This window comes from Protopterus annectens, chromosome 7.part0 (assembly GCF_019279795.1).
Source record: "Protopterus annectens isolate FY-2018-M chromosome 7.part0, PAN1.0, whole genome shotgun sequence".
Taxonomy (NCBI): domain Eukaryota; kingdom Metazoa; phylum Chordata; order Ceratodontiformes; family Protopteridae; genus Protopterus; species Protopterus annectens.
Window position 1 is genome coordinate 407,253,418 of NC_056739.1, and position 23,365 is coordinate 407,276,782.

Consider the following 23,365-nt stretch of genomic DNA (forward strand, 5'->3'; position numbering starts at 1 on the left):
AGTAATTAAGCCAATTATTAAAGCTGATCATTTTGTCTCTGTATTGTGGCATCATTCTTGGTGAGGGTAGGATACTGCTCAGGGTCAGGGTCATACCGGCCTGGGCTACATAATCTGAGAGCTCCTCTATGTCTCTTATCATGTAGTCCAGGGAGGCACGTCTCAGGTCATTCACACCAGCATGGACAATGACTGAGTCATACTTGTACTTGCTGTGGAGTGACCTGAGTGCTTGTGTTATGTGGCGGATTCTAGCGCCTGACAGGCAGCTTACTGTGATCTTTTCCTTGTTCAGTCTGGTGAGTGGGACGTCAGTGTGTCTGACTATGGAGTCACCTATAACAAGTGTGTCTGGCATTGTGTTTGGCCTTAAGTGCTGTGACTGTTTAGCACACTGACTTTGAGAACTATGTGTTGCATGTCTTATGTCTTGAGATGGCAGTTGCTTGGGTGTCTGCTTTGGAGGCCTCTGTAGTTTTGGTAGATTTTTGATCAGTGCCTCCGAGTATGTCTTTGTGTGTTTATGTGTTTGTTTTGCAGTTGTGATAGTTCTATGTGAAACTGGGTTTGTGGTGTGCGTGGTTTCCTTCTCCTCCTGTCTGGTCTTGCCAGTCCTGAGTTGAGAGAGCTCAGCCTCCAATTTGGCTATATAGTTGCATCTCTCACATGTATTTGTGTTTTGTGGGAGAAGGAGTGGGTTGTCTGTGTACATGAGGCAATTGTAACATTTTATGATATATATGATGATGTAATTATATATTATTATATTATATTATATATTATATTATATTATATATTATATATTATATATTATTATTATATTATTATCATTATATCATATATATGATAATATAATTATATATTATTTTTTATATATATATATATATATATATATATATATATATATATAGGTTCATAGGTAGGTACTAGGTTATCTGCCCGAGGGCATTTATAAGCCTAGCCAGAGTGTGTTAGCTTTTGCCACCCCATTGATTAATTAACTGAGCCTTTGTCAAGAAAAGCCAATGAAGTGATTCCAGGGGTGTATTTTCTGTTACCCATCCACTCGTCAAGGTTTCTCTTGAAGAGTGTTAGTGAGGGGCTCTGCCTAATGTAGTTAGGAATTTTGTTCCAAAGCATGGGAGTCTCTGTGATAGGATTCTATCCCTCCAGCATGTTCTATTTATTGTTGTGGTGAGGTTTAGCTCACTAGAGCAAGTGGCTCGCAGTGACCTGGATTTCTTTAGGTGGAGCATGTCCATCAATTCTGAGTTGGACATGACTTTGTAAGTCAAGCAGTAAGCAATATACCACTGAGTACACCTGGAGTTTTTCCAGTCGGGCTGCATAGGACATATGTTTGAGGCCAGTAATCCTCTTGGTGAGGTACTTTTGTGGTCTTTCTAGCTGTTGGAAGTGTCTTGTCAGGTACATTCAAATGGGGCATTGTACTCTATGATGGGTCTGATGAGTGACGAGTAGAGGAGCACTATAACCTCTTTATTTCTAGATGCGAACCCTTTAGTAGTTAGATGGGCTACATAGAAGGCTTTCCTAACTACTTTGGCAATATGATTGTCTAAGGAGAGATTACTATCTACCTGGGTCCCCAGATCTCTTATTACCTCTTCTGTATTAAGGGGGTTTCCACCTATCTGATAATTCATGGGTGTTTTGTTTTTCCCAAACAGGATGACTATGCATTTTTTGGCATTTAGCTTGAGACCATGACTTTGACACCAGGTGTCCGTCTCAGGAAGGCCCTTTTGGAGAATATCCATGTCAGCTGGAGAGTCAGTTATGGCACCCAGTTTGCAGTCATCGGTGAACTTGGTTAGCCATAGTCCTCCTATGTTTGCCTGTACTTCTGAGAAGTATATGCCAAACAGTAGGGGTCCCAGGACCGAGCCTTGTGGGACACCACTTCTGACTGGTTTAGAGTCGGACCTGGAGCCCGCTATTCTTACCATGTGAGTTCTGTCTGTAAGTCAGTTGGCAACCCATCTCATGACGTAGGGGTTTATGTTCAGGCTGGTGAGTTTTTCTATAATTCCTGAGTGGAGGGTGGTGTCAAAAGCCTTTGTGAGATCAAGGTAGGCTGTGTGAACCACCTTGCCCTCATCTATGGACTCGGTGACTGTCTCAAAGAAGTCAACCAGGTTTAGTAGGCATGATCTTCCCTTAACAAAGCCAAACTGGGTTGGGTTAAGTGTTTGGAGGTTCCCAAAGGCTTTGTTAATGAGTACCATGATGATGCGCTCCATAGCCTTACAGACCAGGCTAGTCAGGCTTATGGGGCTATAGTTACCAGGGTCAGTTGTGGCCCCTCCTTTGTTGAGTGGAATAACCATTGCTGTGTGCTATTCTATGGGCACGTAGCCTGTGGAGAGGCTGAGGTTGAACAGTGTGTTTAGGTGGGGGGTTAGTTCATTCTGTAGTTCGTGCAAGATGCAGTCTGGGACACCGTCTGGCCCCATTGACGCTGTGCTTTTGGCTTTTGAAAGGGCTGTTTTCACCTGTGCATCTGTGATTTCTGGGATATTACACTTTTTTGGTACTGTTGTGGACCCTGGGGGTGAGAGGGGGAAGTTTGCACTGAATCTATCTGACAGGATGTTGGCAATATCAGTAGGTTCAGTATATTTTGTGCTATTTTGCACTAGCTCAGAGCATATCTGTGAGTTGCCACTTAGATTCTTGACATATCTAAAGGCTTTGTGGTTATCTTTTGAATCCTTGGCTATTTTTCTTTCGAAGGTAGTCTTGGATGATTTTATGAGGGACCTTAGTTTCTTACTGATAATGATCAGGGATGTCTTTCCTTCTTGGGATTTGCTTTTTTTCTGAACTAGTTTCCTCCTTCTATTGTATAGCCTGTTTTTTGCAGGGGTCCACCAGACTGGTTTCCTTCTCTTAGAGGAGTGAGTCTTTGTTTTGCTAGGGATGGCATGATCCATGCATCCTTGTAGGTGCTCATAGATTGCATTTGTAAAGGTTCCTGCATCTTGGACACTGTTATGCTTTATCGTGGGGACTGTGAAACTTACCACCTCTGTCTTAAGTAAGGTGAAGTTTGCTATAGAAAAGTTTTTCACTGTGGTTTCCTTGGTTGGGGGTGGTGGTGTGGTGTGGACATCCAGAGTGATTAGTTTATTGTCTGATCTAACCAGTGACGGGTTGACCTCTGGTGCGGAACATCTGTCGCCCATGTTGGTGATGACCACGTCCAATATATTTTCACCTCTGGTAGGGGAGTTTACCAGCTGATCCAGGGCATTTGAGTTGATAAATTCCAGGAAGCGCTGGACCTCGGAGTTTGTACTTGAGTAGTTTTCCCATTTAATGGTAGGGTAATTGGATTCCCCCAATATCAGGGTGTTCGGTAGGACCTTCATGTTTTTCAGTGTCTCCGGAAAGGTTGAGTGGTGGTCCTGTGTCATGGAGGGTGATCTGTAGCAGGCCACAATTTGCATTGTAGATTTGCCTGATGTTAGTTGCACATGGATGATCTAAGAGGTATCATACTGCACCACTAACCTGGAGGTGTAGGTATCCTTGATGAATATGGATACAACCCCTCCTTTTTTGTTTTGGTCCATGTTCTGTTGCTGAAATGTGTGGTATGAGTTGTAGCCTGGTAGTGCTGGGGTGTTCTGTGGAGCCTTGAACCAGGTTTCAGTTACTGCACAGATGTTGACATTCTCCATACTGAGGAGTGCTTCAAAACCATGCATTTTGAGATTTAAACTACTGGTGTTGAGTAGCATAACCCTCTTTTTTTTATTTGTGCTGTTTACGGAGGTGGGTTTGAATTTTGAGCCTTGCCTTAAAAAGGCACTATGTGGGCAGCAAGAGCCTTGGCCAGTATTCGAAAGCCTAGAAGTGACAGGTGTAAGCCGTTTCTTGAGAAGCAACGAGGCCTGTCAAGCATGTCGTCCCAGGCTGACAGACACTGGATCCCCTTTGAATAATACCAGAAGCTTAGCCAATTGTTGAAATTGAACATTTTTTTCTTTATACTGTGGTATTATTCTTGGTGAGGGCAGGATGCTACTCAGGGTCAGGGTCACACCTGCCTGGGCTACACGATCAGAGAGCTCTTCCATGTCTCTTTTCATGTAGTCCAGGGAGGTTTGTCTCAGGTCATTCACACCAACATGAACAATGACAGAGTTATATTTGTACTTGTTCTGGAGTGACTTGAGTGCTTGTGTTATGTGGCGGATTCTGGATCCTGACAGGCAGCTAACAGTAACCTTCTCCTTGTCCAGCCTAGTGAGTGGGAAGTTAGTGTGCCTGACTATAAAGTTGCCTATTACTAGTGTGCTAGGTATGCTATTTCGCCTTAAGGGCTGTGATTGTGCGGTACACTGATTTTGTGTTTTATGTGTTGTCTGGTTTGTGACGGGAGGTGCAGGTTTTTTGGGTGTCTGCTTTGAAGGTGTCTGATGCTTTTGCAGGTTTTTATTTAGAGCCTCCAAGTATGATTTCATGTATTTATGTGTATTTTTTGCCAGTGCTGGCTTAGTATGTCTATGTGAGGCTGGAGGTGTGGTGCAAGTGTTAACCTTCTCCTCATGACTGCCTGTTTCAGTCTTGGGTGGAGAATGCTTAGCCTCCAATTTAGCTATATAATTGCATCTCTTGCATATGTTAATGTTTTGTGGTAGGAGGAGAGGGTTGTCTGTGTACATGAGGCAGTTGTAATATTGCCTCAGGATACCCAGATTCACCAGCTGGACTGGAGAGTATACCTGAAATTGCCCTTTGGTCGTGCCTGAATAATAGGGTGAGCTGCTTAGTTGCTTGGTTTGTAAGGGGTGAATAATGAGCCTTGCCCTGCTGGGCAATCAAGTGTCGGGGTATATTAGTGCTTGCTATTAGGTCTGAGCAAGTGCTGGACTGTAGGATGCTTTTTAAGTGCTTAGGTTGAGAGTTAGACTACTTTCAAGGGAAAAACTGAAGAAGAGACTTGGTGGAGCCTGGAATAATTTACCCCTAGCTAACCGGCACTGCCTGGACATGCCAAACCATGCGAACACCGTTTTTACAGCAGGGAAATGAAAGAGATAGAAAATAGCCCAAAATGGCCTATAAACTACTAACTTCTGGGCTGGAAAAACTCCTCCAGGGGCAGATGGCTGCTCAAAGCTCCCTCTCTCACAGCTGAACATAGAAACCTCCTTCTACCAAGTAAGGTATGGGCAACTCAGAAACTTGTAACACAGCCCTGAATTCAGCACTAGCCTGAAAACTGGACTATACTAGCTTAGAAAGGTGGGAAACAAGGAAACATTTTTTTTGAAAAGATAAGGCAAAAACAGTAAAAAATACACTTAAAGCAGCTTTAAATGACTACAAACAGTAAGAAATACACTTAAACAGCTTTAGATGACTGCAAGCAATCAGAAAAAGCTTTTAAACAAATTACCCAATTAACCAGTAAAAAAAATCTCAAAACTGAGCCCTGTTCCTGTAGTCTTCAATCAGACAAGTTCTAACTGCACACTCCTGCCACTGGGGTGTAGGGGAACCTTCTCCAAAAAAGAAGGCCTGGATTAGTGCTCAAGTTATACAAGCAAAGCTAGATTCAGCAGGCCTGAATCTAGATGTGACAGCAAACAAGGCACACCAATTTCAGTAAGAAACAGTTCAAATATGCAGGCACTAGAAGCCTCTAACCAGAAATTCCCAGCTCAGAAGGGCAGAGTACAGCCTCTTCACCCAATAGAGTGCAAACCACAAACCTTCTTAATGTAAAATGACTGGCCTAAAGCCCAAGTACTTAAACCAGAAGTAATACACTTTTAGAATAACAGACACTGAGCCTTCAATCAGCAGTTCCCAACTTAGAAGGATGTAAGCTACCTGTCCTGCAGACCACAAACCTTCTTAATGTAAAACAACTGGTCTGAAGCCCAAGTGCTTAAACCAAAAGGCTTAGAATGATAGCTACACTTTAATCGTGTTACTACCAAGCAGTAATAAATACAATTGAATACGTTTAAGAAGGCCTGGATTAGTGCTCAATTTATACAAACAAAGCTAGATTCAGCAGGCCTGGATCTAGTCTCTGCTACAGCAAACAAGGCACACCAATTTCAGTAAGAAACAGTTCAAATATGCAGGCAATATAAGTCTTTAACCAGAAATTCCCAGCTCAGAAGGGCAGAGTCCAGCCTCTCCTCCCACAAGAGTGCAAACCACAAAGCTTCTTAATGTAAAATAACTGGCTTGAAACCCAAGTGATTAAACCAGAAATAATACACTTTTAGAATAACAGACACTGAGCCCTCAATCAGCAGTTCCCAACTCAGAAGGATATTAGCTACCTGTCCTGCTACAACAGTGCAATCCACAAACCTTCTTAATGTAAAACAACTGGTATGAAGCCCAAGTGCTTAAACCAAAAGGCTTAGAATGATAGTTACACCAAGCAGTAATAAATACAACTGAGTACTTTTAAGATGACGTAAAAGCAAAATAAAGTAATAAAGTAAGAAGAAACACAAATACAGTGAAAGCAAATGAATAAAGTGCATTTTTTTGAGTGCGCAAATGTGATGGGCCCAGGAAGAGTATCCAAATGCAGATTTATAAGAGGGGCAGACAGTTTCAAAGCCACCATGATTAACACCAAAGCAAAAGCAGGGAGGGAGGGTGGGAAATTAACTGAAAAAACAGAGCCACAACTTCCAGCTAGATACTATTCAATGCAACACAAATAATTCAATTTAAATGATGTATTATTTGAAAAAAGTGCAGATAAAAATTTATTTAAATTCACTTATACATCCAATTGATTGCAGGTAGGTCTTAGCCAGCCAAAGCTCAGAGTTTAAGCAGAAAGTAATCCAAAATGTACCACTTATATAAGGCAGAAACCGAATATCATTGAAGTGAAACCTCTCCTACTTATCACTGGCTCTGCAGAAATTCTAACTAGCACTAAATTCTAACAAGCATTAACTGAAAAAAACAGAGCCACAACTTCCAGCTAGATAGTATTTAATGCAACACAAATACATCAATTTAAATGCTGTATTATTTGAAAAAAGTGCAGATAAAGATTTACTTAAATTCACTTATACATCCAATTGATTGTAGGTAGGTCTTAGCTGGCCAAAGCTCAGAGTTTAAGCAGAAAATCATCTAAAATGTGTCACTTATATAAGGCAGAAACCAAATATCAATGAAGTGAAACTTCCCCCACTTATCACTGGCTATGCAGGCATTCTAATGAGCAATAAATTCTAACAAGCATTAACTAAAAAAACAGATCCACAACTTGCAGCTAGATAGTATTCAATACAACACAAATAAATCAATTAAAATGCTGTATTATTTGAAAAAACTGCAGATAAAAATTTACTTAAATTCACTTATACGGCCAATTGATTGCAGGTAGGTCTTAGCTGCTCAAAGCTCAGAGTTTAAGATACATACATATATATATATATATATATATATATATATATATATATAAGTTTAAGATATATATATATATATATATATATATATATATATATATATATATATGTACATACATACATATATCAAACGTTAGTGCCTTCACCAAAAAGGATTTCTAGTTTTAAATAGCTATTCTTATGTTTGATTCTGTTTTTTGTCTGTGTTTTCTTTTCTTTTTTTTTTCTTTTTTTTTTGTAAATCTTTTTATTCATTTCCAAAAATAAGAAAACATGTATACAGGTTATTTATGACAGTGACATATTTACAAATTATTTAAAAAGGTTTGTTAAAACCTCTAAACAGATATCCAACATTAAAACCAAAATAAAGCATTTACAAGTGTGTCTTTTGTTGGCATATAATTGACTTTCTATACAATTGTTTCCTGATTATAATTTGCTACAGTCATTACTCTCCAGTATTTCAGCTACTTTTTGCCATGCTATATATAATGATGTAGTTCTTTCAGTTCTTCCTTTAATAGTGTTCATTTCCAATTGCGATACTGCTGACACCATATTCATGAATTGCTTAAATTTGGAGAAGCTTTGGATTTCCAGTTTGATGTAATGTTCTTCCTTGCAATGGCTAGGAGAGTCCACAATATTACATATTTTGTTCTTGGTACACAGTCAGGTACAGATGCATTAAACCAAATAATAGATTTGGAAATCTGTAATTTGTCACTGAATACCATTTGCAGAAAATAATTTATTTTATCCCAATATGGTTTAATCAAATGGCATTCGTAGAACATATGTTGCCAGTCTGCTTTTATTGATAAATCACATCTCCAGCAGCCAATATTTTTCTTAAACATAAGTTCCACTTTATGAGGAGTTACGTAAGATCTGTGTATGAATTGCCATGTAAAGAGTCTTGAATGTAATGAAAGTGATGTCTGCTTTGGAGAGAGAAGAATTAATTTTTTGTCTCTGCCATTTGGCACATGTCCATTAACTGATCTATAATAGTTCCATATTTTGTCATTATTATAGGTTTTTATTTATTTTTTTGTTTGTTTTATAAATAGATGATAAGTATCCCTTTCCAGTAATGGGTTGATTCATTAGTAATAGTATATGTTCTATAAGATTAGAAACATTCTGTCTTATTGATGGTTGCATTGTTTCTTGTTTGCTTAATATATATTGTCTTAATTCTTGTATATGTAGCCATGAACTATTTTCCATATTTAATTTCCTTTTAATTTGGTCTATTGTTAGAAGTTTTCCAGAGTTTACCAATTGATGACGATATATTAATCCCTTTTCTTTAAGCATGTTGACTACTTCTATATCAAATGTTATTATATTACCTTGTGTGTATGCTACTGGCTATAATAAAAATGACCATGCTTTAATATCAGGATTGCTATTAATAAGATTTTTGAAAAAATTTAATGTATAAGCAATGTAATTGGAACTTATATTTTTATGCTTATGTATCATCATATATTCCTTCATCAGCCATAGAAAATTGTTTGGTATGAAATCGGTATACTTATTTGTTACTACAAATCCTGATTTTAACCAGATTTTTTCATGAACTAGCTTCCATTTTGATGTATATTTTGTATTTAGACTGTGCAAAGAGAGGAACACCAAGGAGAAGCGGTCCAAAGTCTTAAAACTTTTATTCACAAAAAAGTTTAAAATAAATGAACGCTGTTGTAAAATCATGCGTTTTCATCCTCCATGGACGTCATCAGATGCATTGTGTTAAAAAAAAAAAAAAAAAAACTAATAATTTATATACATACACGTCATTACCCTAACCAATCATAAAATCCATTTGATTAATTAATTAAATTTTCAACTTTAAAAACTCATTTGTGTATATAATAATTTATTTATAATGCAGTTCGTAAAACTTATTAATAAAATTACTATGTTGTCTTAAAATACTAAAATGTAAAAATACTTTACTATTTCAAGTTTGTTCAGGATGGTTAATACGTTAACAAATGTCCTTTGTGAATACATAATATTTTGTACAAGTGTATTGCCAGCTGGTGGTTTGTTTAGGTAAGTATTATTCCCTGCTTGCTTTTAATTTTAATAATGACTGAATCGAAATGTATTCGTTCAGTCCTGGATCTTTATTTGCCTCAAGTAATAATTGCCACCATAACTCTCTATAACCAATACATTCCTCCCAGGGGCCACCCCTCAGTTCCTTTTTAATTTGTTCTAAAACAAAGAATCTAAACTTGTATTCAACACATATAGTGGTGTGCCTGTATAATGCATTCGTACCCTTGCACTTTTTATATCGTATATATGTTCATATATCGCCTTCTCATTGTTCTTTCTGTTTTTCCGACGTAAAATGATGTGCACGTAATGCACATAGCTAGGTACACCAATCCCCTGGACTCACAATTGAAGTAACCTTTACTATTTAACCAAAGTTGTCTACTTGCTATAAAAATTCTTTCTTTGTTTATAACATGTTCGCATTGGTTACAGGAACCACATTTGAATGTGCCTGTCCTACCTGAATTTGATCTATCACCTGCCCTGCCTTTTTTGTTCTTCCCATTCTCCAAAATGTGCTTAATACTTTCTGAGTTTCTAAACACTCAAATATAGACCCTAAAACACTTTCATTTTTGAAAAAAGAGAAACCCAGGATCCCCATTATATTCGGTATACCGAAAATACATAAGGATGATGAAAACCCACCCCTCAGACCCATTGTATCGGCAAGTGGCTCAAAAACAACACCACTGGCCAGGTTTGTTGACGTGAAGGCCAAGCACATTTGGACAAATAAAGAGAACATACTTAAGGATTCCTGGGATCTCTTGAGAAGCTTAGTCCCGGATGTTTTTGATAGTGAGATAATCTTTGTGACGATAGATGTTGTGGATCTTTTTGGTTCGATTCCTTATGATGAAGGAATTATGATGTTTGAAGAGGAAGTGTTTGGGGATGGAAAGCTTTCGCATGAGGACAAAATAGCAAGCACAAGCTTAATGGACATAATACTAAGGAACAATTTCTTGATACATAATGGCGAATACTTTCAACAGATTCAAGGGGTAGCGATGGGTGCAGTTTGCGCCCCCACTTTTGCAAATCTAGTCCTGGCAAATTGGGAGGAAAGACATATTTTTAAATCTGAATACTTTAATTATTGCACATTGTATAAGAGGTTTTTAGATGATATTATAATATTTTGGAAGGGAAGCAATGACAAACTCGAGGAATTCATCACATACATAGGGCAAACCACTGATTTTCTCAAATTCACTCACACTTCATCCTACGAGAAGATTTCCTACTTAGATGTGGAAATAATGAAAAAAGAAAATTCTTTTGAAACTAGAGTACACAGGAAGAAGTCCTATGTTAATTCATTTTTGCATTTTGACAGTGGACACCCTATTGTTTGTAAGAAGAATTTGGTGAAGGGGCAATTGGTTAGGGGTTCAAGGATGTCTAGCTTGGATTCAGACTTCCGAACAGAATGTGATTTGTTAATGGGCATGTTTCTGGAAAGGGGTTATCCCAAAGACTTTATTAACAAAATAAAAGACGAAGTCCTGGCAGGTAGGAAAGGAAGATTTAGACCGATAAAAGGGGAAAAACAAATAGAACAAACTAATATCAAACAAAATGGGTCTAACTACCAACAAGCCCTAGTTTTGGAATACAATGCTTTAAACATAAAAGTAAAAGAAGTGTTTCAAAAGGAATGGGAGAAATTTAACTCATTGACGGACTTAAAAGGACTTTCTGGTGTACCCCCCAGAGTTGTGTTTAGAAACTCAGAAAGTATTAAGCACATTTTGGAGAATGGGAAGAACAAAAAAGGCAGGGCAGGTGATAGATCAAATTCAGGTAGGACAGGCACATTCAAATGTGGTTCCTGTAACCAATGCGAACATGTTATAAACAAAGAAAGAATTTTTATAGCAAGTAGACAACTTTGGTTAAATAGTAAAGGTTACTTCAATTGTGAGTCCAGGGGATTGGTGTACCTAGCTATGTGCATTACGTGCACATCATTTTACGTCGGAAAAACAGAAAGAACAATGAGAAGACGTATATATGAACATATGTACGATATAAAAAAGTGCAAGGGTACGAATGCATTATACAGGCACACCACTATATGTGTTGAATACAAGTTTAGATTCTTTGTTTTAGAACAAATTAAAAAGGAACTGAGGGGTGGCCCCTGGGAGGAATGTATTGGTTATAGAGAGTTATGGTGGCAATTATTACTTGAGGCAAATAAAGATCCAGGACTGAACGAATACATTTCGATTCAGCCATTATTAAAATTAAAAGCAAGCAGGGAATAATACTTACCTAAACAAACCACCAGGTGGCAATACACTTGTACAAAATATTATGTATTCACAAAGGACATTTGTTAACGTATTAACCATCCTGAACAAACTTGAAATAGTAAAGTATTTTTACATTTTAGTATTTTAAGACAACATAGTAATTTTATTAATAAGTTTTACGAACTGCATTATAAATAAATTATTATATAAACAAATGAGTTTTTAAAGTTGAAAATTTAATTAATTAATCAAATGGATTTTATGATTGGTTAGGGTAATGACGTGTATGTATATAAATTATTAGTTTTTTTTTTTTTTTTTTTTTTTTTTTTAACACAATGCATCTGATGAAGTCCATGGAGGACGAAAACGCATGATTTTACAACAGCATTCATTTATTTTAAACTTTTTTGTGAATAAAAGTTTTAAGACTTTGGACCGCTTCTCCTTGGTGTTCCTCTCTTTGCACAGTCTTGGTTTTGGAAGAGGTTGCCGTTTTTTACTTCGGATATTTTGTATTTAGCCATAATGATATTGTTTTAATAACAGATGAATGCAAATATACTTGTATGTCTGGTAAATGTATGCCACCCATATCCCAATCATCTAGATGATATTTCATAGCTATCCTTGTTTTTTTTGGATACCATAGAAATCTTATTATTAAATCATTTAATTGTTTTAGGTGTGATTTAGCTGGTGTCAAAGAAGAAGCTTGTATAACATAAAGAATTTTTGGAAATATGATCATTTTAATTATATAGAGCCTTTCTTCCATTGAAAAGAAGAACTTATTCCATCTTTGTATTACATTTTTAATATTATTTAAGATCTCTTTATAATATCTAGATTGTTAGTCATTATAATTCCCAAGTATTTAATTGTATTATCGGTGGGGATATATTTATGGTATTATTTAGATCTTTTTTATTAGTATTTATAAGCAATACATTTGTTTTGTTCTCATTAAATTTAAGACCCGAAAAGTTTTGAAAGTTTTGAATTGAGTCTCATAATGCTTTTAAAGAGCTATTATTATTCTTTAAGGTAATTAAATTATCATCAGCAAAAAGTTGAATTTTAAACTCTAGGCTGTTGTCTAATTGTTTTCCTTCAATATTTTTATCCATACGTATATTATTTGCTAAGGGTTCAATGACTAGTACAAACAATAACAGAGAAAGAGGACAGCCTTGTTTTGTGCCCTTTGTTATTTTAATAGATTTAAACAGACAAGATCCCAGTTTTATATAAGCCAATGATTTTTCATATAATGATTTTATTAACAAGGTAAAGTTGTTTGAGAAGCCGTATTCTGCTAAAACTAGCCATAGACAATCCCAGTTCATCGAATCAAATGCACTATTTATGTCTAAACTAATAACATTAATTTTGTTTTTTGTGACATTTATATAATCAATTAAGGAAATAATTATTTTGATGTTGTCATAAGTGTTTCTATCTTTTATAAAACCTGTTTGATCCTCCTCTATCAGAAATGGTAGTAATTGTTTTATTCGAGCAGCATGTATTGCCATAAAATTTATAATCTATATTAAGAAGTGAAATGGGTCTGTATGATGAACATTCACTGGGATCTTTACTTTGTTTCAGAATTGGTGATATTAGTGTGTGCTTCCAAGAAGGAGGGATGTCTTTACCATTTTTAACTGATGTAAAAACATTCAATAACAACAGCAAAGCCTCATTAGATAGTCATTTAAACATTTCTGGGGTGATATTATCTATACCTGGAGCTTTGTTTAATTTTAGCTTATTTACTTGAGCTTTAAGTTCTGTCATTGTTATTTGCTTATCTATTAGTTGTACCTGCTCCTCTAATAACCTAACTTTAACATTGTTTTTAAGAAAAGCTTTCAGTACTGAATGTGTTTCTATTTTCTCATTTTGATTATTAAGTTTATGAAAGAATAGCCTAAATGCTTCTAATATTCCTTCTAAATCGAACACTTTCTTTTTGGTTTCTATATTATGTATTTCCTTGATTTGATTTGTTTTAATCTTTTTAGTCCTATTTGCTATTCTTCATTGTTTTTTAGGGTTAATTGAATAGGAACATAGTTTAACTTTTTCCAAGTTGATCATTGTTTTGTGGTGTAGCATCTTTGAGTATTTTTTATTAGTATCTTTCAGTTCATTTATTAAGTTGGGTCTGTGTTTTCTAAATAAATTAGTTTTTTGATTAAATAAACTTGTGATACCTCATGATATAATTCATGCTGCCACTCATATGGAACAGGCTTCCCAACTATGTGAAGCTGAGTTCATCTGTTTCACAGTTTAAGTGCAACCTAGATCAGTCGATGGGGAATTGGAAACTTACACCAGTCCTGGCACCTATGTCCCTTATGGACAGAGGTAGCTTATAAATGTCTTGTACCCAATGTCCTATTTGGATACAGGACATCATTATTCTTTCATTAACACTTGGGCTTAGAAAGGCCCAATGGCTTGTTAGCCCAGTGACAATCAATGAATCTGTGAATTTCACTATACAATTTTCTAAAATTCAACTAACTTACATCTATCCATATATGAGTATATCGACTATGGCTGAATACAAAAAAAAGTTAACAGCAAATTGCCAAAAATTATACATTGACTACACATTACACTGCACTTACATATTTCCCTCAAGTATTTTTTGGTGTAAATAAGCTTCCCTGCAAATCCATATGGGACTCAAGCCAACCCCTCTCCAAACATAAATATACCAACTTCATGTTCACACCAAGATATCTCCTTGTAGTCACAAATTCCTGCTGGTGCACATGTAGAACCACAGTGGCAGTGATTTGCAACAAATCATAAACTACAAATCGACCACGTCCATCTCTAAAGTATAATCCAGCCATCACAAAAATTATCTTCCCCTCCCATTACCTTAAACAGCTGCAAAAACTGTTTGACATAATTGCTGATCACACAACATCCCAGACACGCAACTGAATAGTCACTGCATTTCACAGCACTAAGTTCATTTACCCTTCAATCACATGTGCATTCTGTTATAAGCTACATATCCAAACATGTACAAATACAAATAATACACACAAATGTATATGTATATATATATATATATATATATATATATATATATATATATACACACACACACACACACACACACACACACACACACACACACACACACACACACACACATATACATATATATATATATATATATATATATAGATAGATATATACATGGACCCATACAGACATGCAGATGAAGTCATTAAAGTAACAGGAGTTCAAATACACAGTAATCAAATCAATTTCATTGAAGTACAACCACTCAAAAAAAAATAAATAAACAAACCATTTTTTGCAGGTGGTAAGCATCCTGTACCCCCACATCCCCTTATATTTATGTGTACCAAGTCTGACATCACACCACTGTGGCAAAAGTGCAAATTCCTAACACCTGTTAAACCAAGTGATCACACATTCAAAGACCAGTTATCTTTTAGCCAACTTCACTTTCTTGCAGATAGGTAGCAGTACCCAATTACCATTGGCAGAGACTGAATGATGATTCAGGCTATGAGTTGTTAAGGAGGTACTTCCTGTAATCTAGAGTTTGATTCCTTCAGCTTCCATTTGCCTGAATTGCGACTCTGAGCAGGTCACTAAACCAGTGATCTAGTGCAAGTTAAAAAGTAGCAAGGCTCCTTGATGGTCTGCTGGGGCCCACATATATGATACCAATGCTTTTAAGCCTGACATAAATAATGTAAATGCTAGCATAAGAAGATATACAGATAGGTCTGACTTCAAGTGTTAGACTAGATTCATTTGTGGTGCTGCATAAATCAATGTGATTTATAGCCATATGCCTCAAATGTAGCTCTAAGCAAGGAATGTTCCTCATTTGAAATGTTAAAAAGGTCAATGTTCATTATTGTTTCACATTGAAAGGATCTGTCACACATTCAGTGTTAAAATAGTTATAACTGATATCCATTAATCATTTATATATTATAATAATACTAAAACATTATGGAGTCACTGAACTATCTTTTATAAGTACAAAGTAACACATTTTAACAATTCATAGGTTTATAGGTTCATAGGTTTATACTAGGCTATCTGCCCTAAGGCATTTATAAGCCTAGCCCAAATTTTTGTGGCTTACGCCACCCCTTATATGAAAAAATACTGTGCCCATTAGTTTGCTGTGCCTCTGTCCAGCAGTGACACAGAGATGATTCCTGGGGTAAACCTACGATCTCCCATCCACAGGTCAAGATTTCTCTTGAACAGAGCCAGCGAGGTGCTCTGCCTCACATGGACCGGGATTTTATTCCACAGCATAGGGAGTCTCTGAGTGATAAATCTATCCCTCCAGCACGTCATATTTATATCCGTGCTAAGGTTTAAGTCACTTGCTCTAGTGGTTTTGGTGGATTTGGATTTTTTGAGGTGGAGCATGTCCATTAATTCCGGGTTGGACATGGCCTTGTATGTCAGGCACATGTCACCTCTGAGCAGACGGTATGCAACTGAATAGAGCTGGAGTTTCTTCAATCTGGCAGCATATGACAGATTTTGGAGTCCCTTTATCCTTTTGGTGAGGAACTTTTGGGGTCTCTCCAATTGCTGCAGATGTCGGGTGAGATACATCCCGAATGGGGCATTGTACTCGATCATTGGTCTGATAAGTGAAGAGTACAGGGGAACAATGACCTCACTAGATCTGGATGTGAATCCCTTCATGATCAGATGGGCAATGTAGAAGGTCTTTCTAACCACTTTAGCAATGTGAGTGTCAAAAGAAAGGCCACTGTCAACCTGGGTCCCCAGGTCCCTGATAACCTCTTCTGTGCTTAGTGGATTGCCACCTATATGGTAGCTTGGGGTTACCTTGTTTTTCCCGAAGGGTATGACTATACATTTTTTGGCGTTTAACTTCAGGCCATGGCTCTGGCACCAGCTATCTGTTTCCGTGAGTCCCTTCTGAAGGATATCCGTGTCCGATGCACTTTCCACTATGGCGCCCAGTTTGCAGTCGTCTGCAAACTTTGTCAGCCAAAGTCCTCCCATGTTGGCCTGTACTTCTGAGAAGTAGATGCCGAACAATAGGGGGCCAAGGACCGAGCCCTGTGGGACACCACTTGTGACCGGCTTGGAGTCTGACATAGCGCCAGCAACTCAAACCCTGTGGGTTCTGTCCTTAACCCAGTTTGCAACCCATCTTGTGACATATGGGTTTACATTTAAGCTGGTAAGTTTTTCTACAATACCCGAGTGGGGTATTGTGTCGAAAGCCTTTGCAAGGTCAAGGTAGGCTGTATGGACTGCCTTTCCCTTGTCAATGGCCTTGGTGACTGTTTCGAAGAAGTCGACCAAGTTCAAAAGGCATGATCTTCCCTTGACAAAGCCAAACTGGGTCGGGTCCAATGTCTGCAAGTCCTCTATATCTTTGTTTATGAGCTCCATTATGATCCTCTCCATAGCTTTGCAGACTAGACTTGTTAAGCTTATGGGGTGGTAATTACCAGGGTCCGTAGAGGCACCGCCTTTATGGAGTGGGACCACAGTTGCCGTACGCCACTCCTTGGGCACGTATCCTGTGGTAAGGCTGAGATTAAACAGCTGCCTTATGTGCGGGTTTAATTCCTCATTTAGCTCATGTAGCACACAGCCGGGGACACCATCCGGTCCCATTGATGCTGTGTTTTTAGCTTTAGAGAGAGCAGCTTTCACCTGCGCATTTGAGATGTCTGGGAGGCTACACTCCACTGGGATAGTTATCTCTCCTTTGGGGGGGAGAGGGGGGGGTGAAGTTTGCACTGAACCTGTCTGCCAGTATGTTGGCAATGTCTGTGGGTTCAGTGATTTTTGTATCATTTTGGACTAATTCTGAGCATATCTTGGAGTTTCCACCCAGGTTCCTAACATAGCTGAAAAAGGCCTTATGATTGTCCTTTGAATCCATGGCAATTTTTCTCTCAAAATTGGCCTTAGTTGATTTTATGAGTGCTCGTATTTTTTTACTAATAATGATCAGGGGTGACTTCCCTTTTATGGATTTTGTTCTATCATGTAATAGCTTTCTCCTCTTATTGTAAAGTTTGTTAATGGCTGGGGTCCACCAGACTGGACGTTGCCCTTTGTGGAAAGAGTCTTGGTTTTATTTGGGATTGCCTGATCCATGCAGTCCTGGAGGTGTTCATAGAAGGCATTTGTAAGGGCTTCCGCAGCTTGGGTTGTGGTTTCCACTGGCTCAGGGGCCTTGAAGGATACCACACCAGTCTTGAGTAGTGTGAAGTTTGCTTTAGAGAAGTTCTTCACTGTGGTCTTTTTGTTTGGGGTGGGGCGGATGTGGATTTCCAGTGAGATTAGTTTATGATCAGATCTCACCAATGAGGGATATACTTCTGGTGTGGAGCATTTTGTCCCCATGTTTGTGATAATGAGATCTAGTATATTTTCTCCTCTCGTGGGAACAGTGACTAGCTGTTCCATGGCATTTGAATTTATGAACTCCAGGAACCGTTGGGCTAGAAAGTTAGGGCTTGAGTAATGTTCCTAGTCTATATTTGGGTAGTTGAAGTCACCCAATATGATGGTGTTTGGAGATACATTTATACCCTCCAGTGTCTTCAGGAAGGCTGTGTGGGGTTCCTGAGTTTGAGAGGGTGGCCTGTAGCATGCTACAATTTGTAGAGCAGTTTTGCCTATGGTTAGTTGCACCTGGATGGTTTCCGAAGCTTCGTGCGTTGCCACCAACCTGGAGGTGTGGGTATCCTTTATGAATATGGATACACCCCCTCTTTTTGTGGTGTGGTCCGGGTTTTGGGGCCGGAACGCATGATATGAGGTAAAACCTAATAGTGCCGGGGTGCTCTCAGGAGCCTTGAACCAGGTTTCAGTTACAGCACAGACATCGATGTTCTCCATACTGAGATGGGCCTCGAGTGCGTGCATTTTGAGATTTAGACTTCTGGCATTGAGCAGCATTACCCTTAGTTTCTTCCCATTTTTGTTTTCTAGGGTGGTAGGTTTAGTTTTTAGCCTTGCCTAAAAAAGACACTATGGGGGTGGCAAGAGCCTTAGCCAATATCCAGAATCCCAGGGGTGACAGGTGCAAGCCGTCCCTTGCGAAGCAGCGTGGCTTGTCAAGCATGTCATCCCAGGCAGACAGACACTGGATCCCCTTTGAATGACACCAGACATTAAGCCAATTGTTAAAGCTGATCATCTTGTCTCTATATTGTGGCATCATTCTTGGTGAAGGAAGGATACTGCTCAGGGTCAGGGTCATACCTGCCTGGGCTACATAATCAGAGATCTCCTCTATGTCTCTTTTCATGTAGTCCAGGGAGGTACATCTCAGGTCGTTCACACCAGCATGGACAATGACTGCGTCATATTTGTACTTGCCGTGGAGTGACCCGAGTGCTTGTGTTATGTGGCGGATTCTAGCGCCCGATAGGCAGCTTACTGTGACCCTCTCCTTGTTCAGCCTGGTGAGTGGGACGTCAGTGTGTCTGACTATGGAGTCACCTATGACAAGTATGTTTCGTGTTGTATTTGACCTTAAGGGCTGTGACTGCTTTGCACACTGCTTTTGTGGTTTATGTGTTGCTTGTGGGGTGTCTTGAGGTAGCAGTTGTTTGGGTGTCTGCTTTGGAGGCCTCTGCTGTTTAGGTAAATTTTTACTCAGAGCCTCCGAGTATGTCTGTGAGTTTCCTAATCAAAGTCTGTTAGTACACTGTTAAGTGTTACACATTTTGCCCATCTGTTCCACATTATGACCAGTAGTGTTCCACATTTTGTAGTTTGAAGGTTGAGAGCTATGTTTAAAGCATTAACAGATAATATCACAACATCAAGAATGTGTTTGTCGGTTAATATCCACATAGAAACCAAGTTATCTGCAAAGAAAAATTCTACCACCTTCGGGCTTCATAGATAGAACTTAGTTTGTTATAGCTATACTAATACTGGTGGGGTCAGAATACCTCTAACTGTTTGCATATTAAATGCCACAACTGACCCTACTTATTTAATGAATAGGCCAAATATATTTTGCCAAAACATAATTACATTTTAAGTCCATTTTCATAAATAACTAGAAATTAATGACAGCAAAAGCTCAGCAAAATGTCAATTCAGATAAATAAATCTCTCATTAATCTTACAATATTTTGTATGTAAAAATGTCATTTTTAAAATTGTATAAATCTATTTTTTTTTACAATAAGTACCTTGCACCACTTGGAAACAGAAGTAAAATCTGAAGAAAAAAATTTTGCGTAATCTTTAATTGCATGTGTATTTTTTCACATACACAAAAATAATCAATGATAATGACCTCTAAGCATATTTAATTAAGGAAAGGTGAACTTACATTATCTTTTGATTTGCTTTTGCCTTCTTTTCTACAGTCACCACAGAAGACACCTATACAGCCATTAATGATTTGAAAGGCGCAGAATACAGCTTCCAGAATACTCATTCCCAGCATTATTGAGAACAAGACAATGTTCCACAAGACAATATTGGGGGGCCGAAGGCACTTAGACCAGTCTTCCTTGTGAAAGAGGTAGCTCTCACTAAAAAAATAAACACACAAATAAGCACAATTAGAGATGTGGATTACGTAAGGAATGACAGCTGTACTAGCAGGCTTTCTGAGAGAGTAGATGATACATGGATTGGGCTAACAAATTATATTAAAGCAAGAACTAGTTTAGATATTTTTAAAAAAAACACAGACACTTATTATGGGAATGACTATTTCGGTATATTGGCAGGCTAGAAGGATATACTTAGCCATGCTTGAAATATCTGTGTGTGTGTGTGTGTGTGTGTGTGTGTGTGTGTGTGTGTGTGTGTGTGTGTGTGTATGTGTGTATATATATATATATATATATATATATATATATATATTTTTTTTAATCTAATTAGCTCTTACAACAGTCTTTCAATAAGCAGCACGTGATGCAAACAAAACAATTCAGATGAAAAAAAGTCATGGAAGCATTACGTTTTACCAAACTACAGAGTATTAGGCAGACTAGTAATATAACTGATGATGGCACAGCCTTTGTATTTCTCATCGCACTTGTAATTTTATGTCAGTAGTTATCCTGGAAGTATGGGGGCGTTTAACCAGTTCTGAGCTGGGAGGCAGAATGAGTGACTCCATAGTATCAGTCCTATCAAAAGAAAAGTGTGGTGTTTTTCTTTCTTTCTTCATTCCTCCTTACTCAAGAGAATTGTGCTGGGCACAAGGCCTCTTGCAACCATGTCCATGGTCAAAGGTAGAACAGCATAGACAGTCATTTAATTCCTAGCAATAGTCAGGTACAATAATAATAATAATAATAATAATAATAATAACAATAATAATAAAGTAAAATGTGATCCTGTATTTGAAACAACAATTTTAGAAGAAAAATGTACAGGATATTATTTGATTCTGAAAAGTATACAGTAAATTATAAGGTAAATATTTACAACATATACATATACAATATAAACAAGAGTAATACATTGACAAATAATGAAGGATGCATTTTTCTTGTAGTGATATGGTTAGGCGTGCACATGACTATGGTATATTGTAGGTAGCACTGAAGTACATATATGCACCTTGACAACTTAGGTGATAATGTACACAGTTTTTGAAGGAAGCTGTATTTCGAGAGTTTCTAATCTCCCACTGTTTAGTCATCAATTTTCTCCCTGGAAGTTCACTTGAACTCTTTGCTGCACCAAGGGTGACATGCTACAGCTCATTTGTGCACCTCAAGGTGAACTTTGGGCATGGGCAGTGGTATCTCAGCCATGTACACAATAAATAGTTTTCTATATCCAGCATGAGTCTACATTAGTTAAATGAAAACTGAGTTAAGCAAAACCCATTTGAGCGACACGCAATGAGTGAAAGTTGCAAATATCGAAGAAGAGAAATAAAATAAGTAATACACAAAATCTTTCACTAACTGTTTTAAGTATCGGGGCAAACCCCCCTGCACCCACCACACCCCCGCTACTTAAATATACCAACTCCGAGATCGCACTCCATTGAAGTAAATGGGAAGAACTCCCTACAGCGATCAACATTCATTCTTGCGATATTTGTGACTTTCTCTCATTGTGTGTCACTCAAACAGGTTTTTCTTAACTCAGCTTTCATTTAACTAATATAGACCCTCCAGCATAATGTCCCCTGTCATACTATGTGAATTCTCATGGAGGCAGTTACAGTCAGTAGAATGTGTCTCCGTTACTGGCTTCAGCAAGAAATGTGATGCCACATCCCTGCATTGAGCAAACAACTTTCATTAAGTCTGCAGTCTCCAAGAGAGATTCATTAATGGGAGATATTCTACTCTGACCCAACACTCAACCCTCCCCCAATAAAAAAGGCAGACAGAACATGCCTCTTCACTTTATTCCTTGCCCAGCTTGTTTCTCCTGCAGCTCGGCCACTGCCTGAATTGGGTCTTTGTGGGCCATAGTCAGGTCTGCATCCTCCTATGCTACAAAGTCTGCATGTAGAGATTACAGTGCTGTGGAGAAGGAATTCCACTGAGACAGACAGGATGACTTTATAGTCCTATAATAGTTGTTGATTCCTTGCTGAATGTTCCAAGAGTTTATCAGCAAATATTTTCAGATATTTACTCCCTCATAACTGAGGGTAGAAACTGGATTGAAACAATTTTTAAGTTATGGTAGACAGCAGAAGCATGGTTGTTTTTGTGACAGGTAGTTAAGATTTTGAAATGAAAGTACAGGAGGTAAAGTTTGCACAACGGAAATGTCTCACAGTACATGATAACTTGAAATATCTAATGTGGACATAGGGTTTCTCTTATCTGAAATGGAGTTCCACATCAACCTTCTGTTAAAATGTGTGTATAGGATTAATTATAGAACTGACAAACGGAGCATAACCAGTGCTGCAACTCAAGAATCGATGGCGTCCAGAAAGGCTGTTTTGAAGAAACATTTACTTTCATTCTTACAGTAATAGTCTGCAGCCATCCTGGTTCTTGAGCCTGCAGTCACACTGGGAAATGAGATGTTACACTGTTTGCTGTGCTGCCACCTCTTAAAACTCAACCAAAACCAATCAACATTAAATTTTTATCCTTTCAGCCCACTCCATGGCATGGAAGTCTAAAGCCCTGACTGCAGCCTAGGTGACTCAGGATAGATTAACAGCTCAGGCATTTGTTGAAGCTTTTCTTGGCAGAGGAGGGGAATGATGAGGCCGGTTCACCTATCCTTAGCTGGACAGTTGGGGACCACATGCTTGGTCACACACTACAAGATCAACAGGCATAGACAAGGGATCACAATGCAAGATGGCTTGTACATTTTGTTTAATGTGAGGAAGCTGTTCAATTTCTTAAAAGCAAGGGACTACATTCACAACAAGATGTGACAAATGGGATGGCACAGGCAGAAATATAATGACAAGCTATGTGTCAGTATTTTGTATTGCTGGATCTGAAATGTTCCAAGCCACTAATAAAAAAGCTTCAGCAGTTAGTGTCCTTATCAGCTGTAAAGTGTCAATATAATTTTACTTATCATACA

At 38.0% G+C, this 23,365-nt stretch overlaps 1 protein-coding gene across 1 annotated transcript in view; it reads right to left on the minus strand.

The window, feature by feature from the left end:
• TM4SF5 (transmembrane 4 L six family member 5) overlaps window positions 1–23,365 on the minus strand; it is a 268,619-nt gene that overhangs the window by 7,144 nt on the left and 238,110 nt on the right. The window contains exon 4 of the mRNA XM_044076995.1: window positions 20,160–20,364. Within this exon, the coding sequence (XP_043932930.1) occupies window positions 20,160–20,364 (205 nt within the window). The remainder of the gene's footprint in view (window positions 1–20,159; window positions 20,365–23,365) is intronic.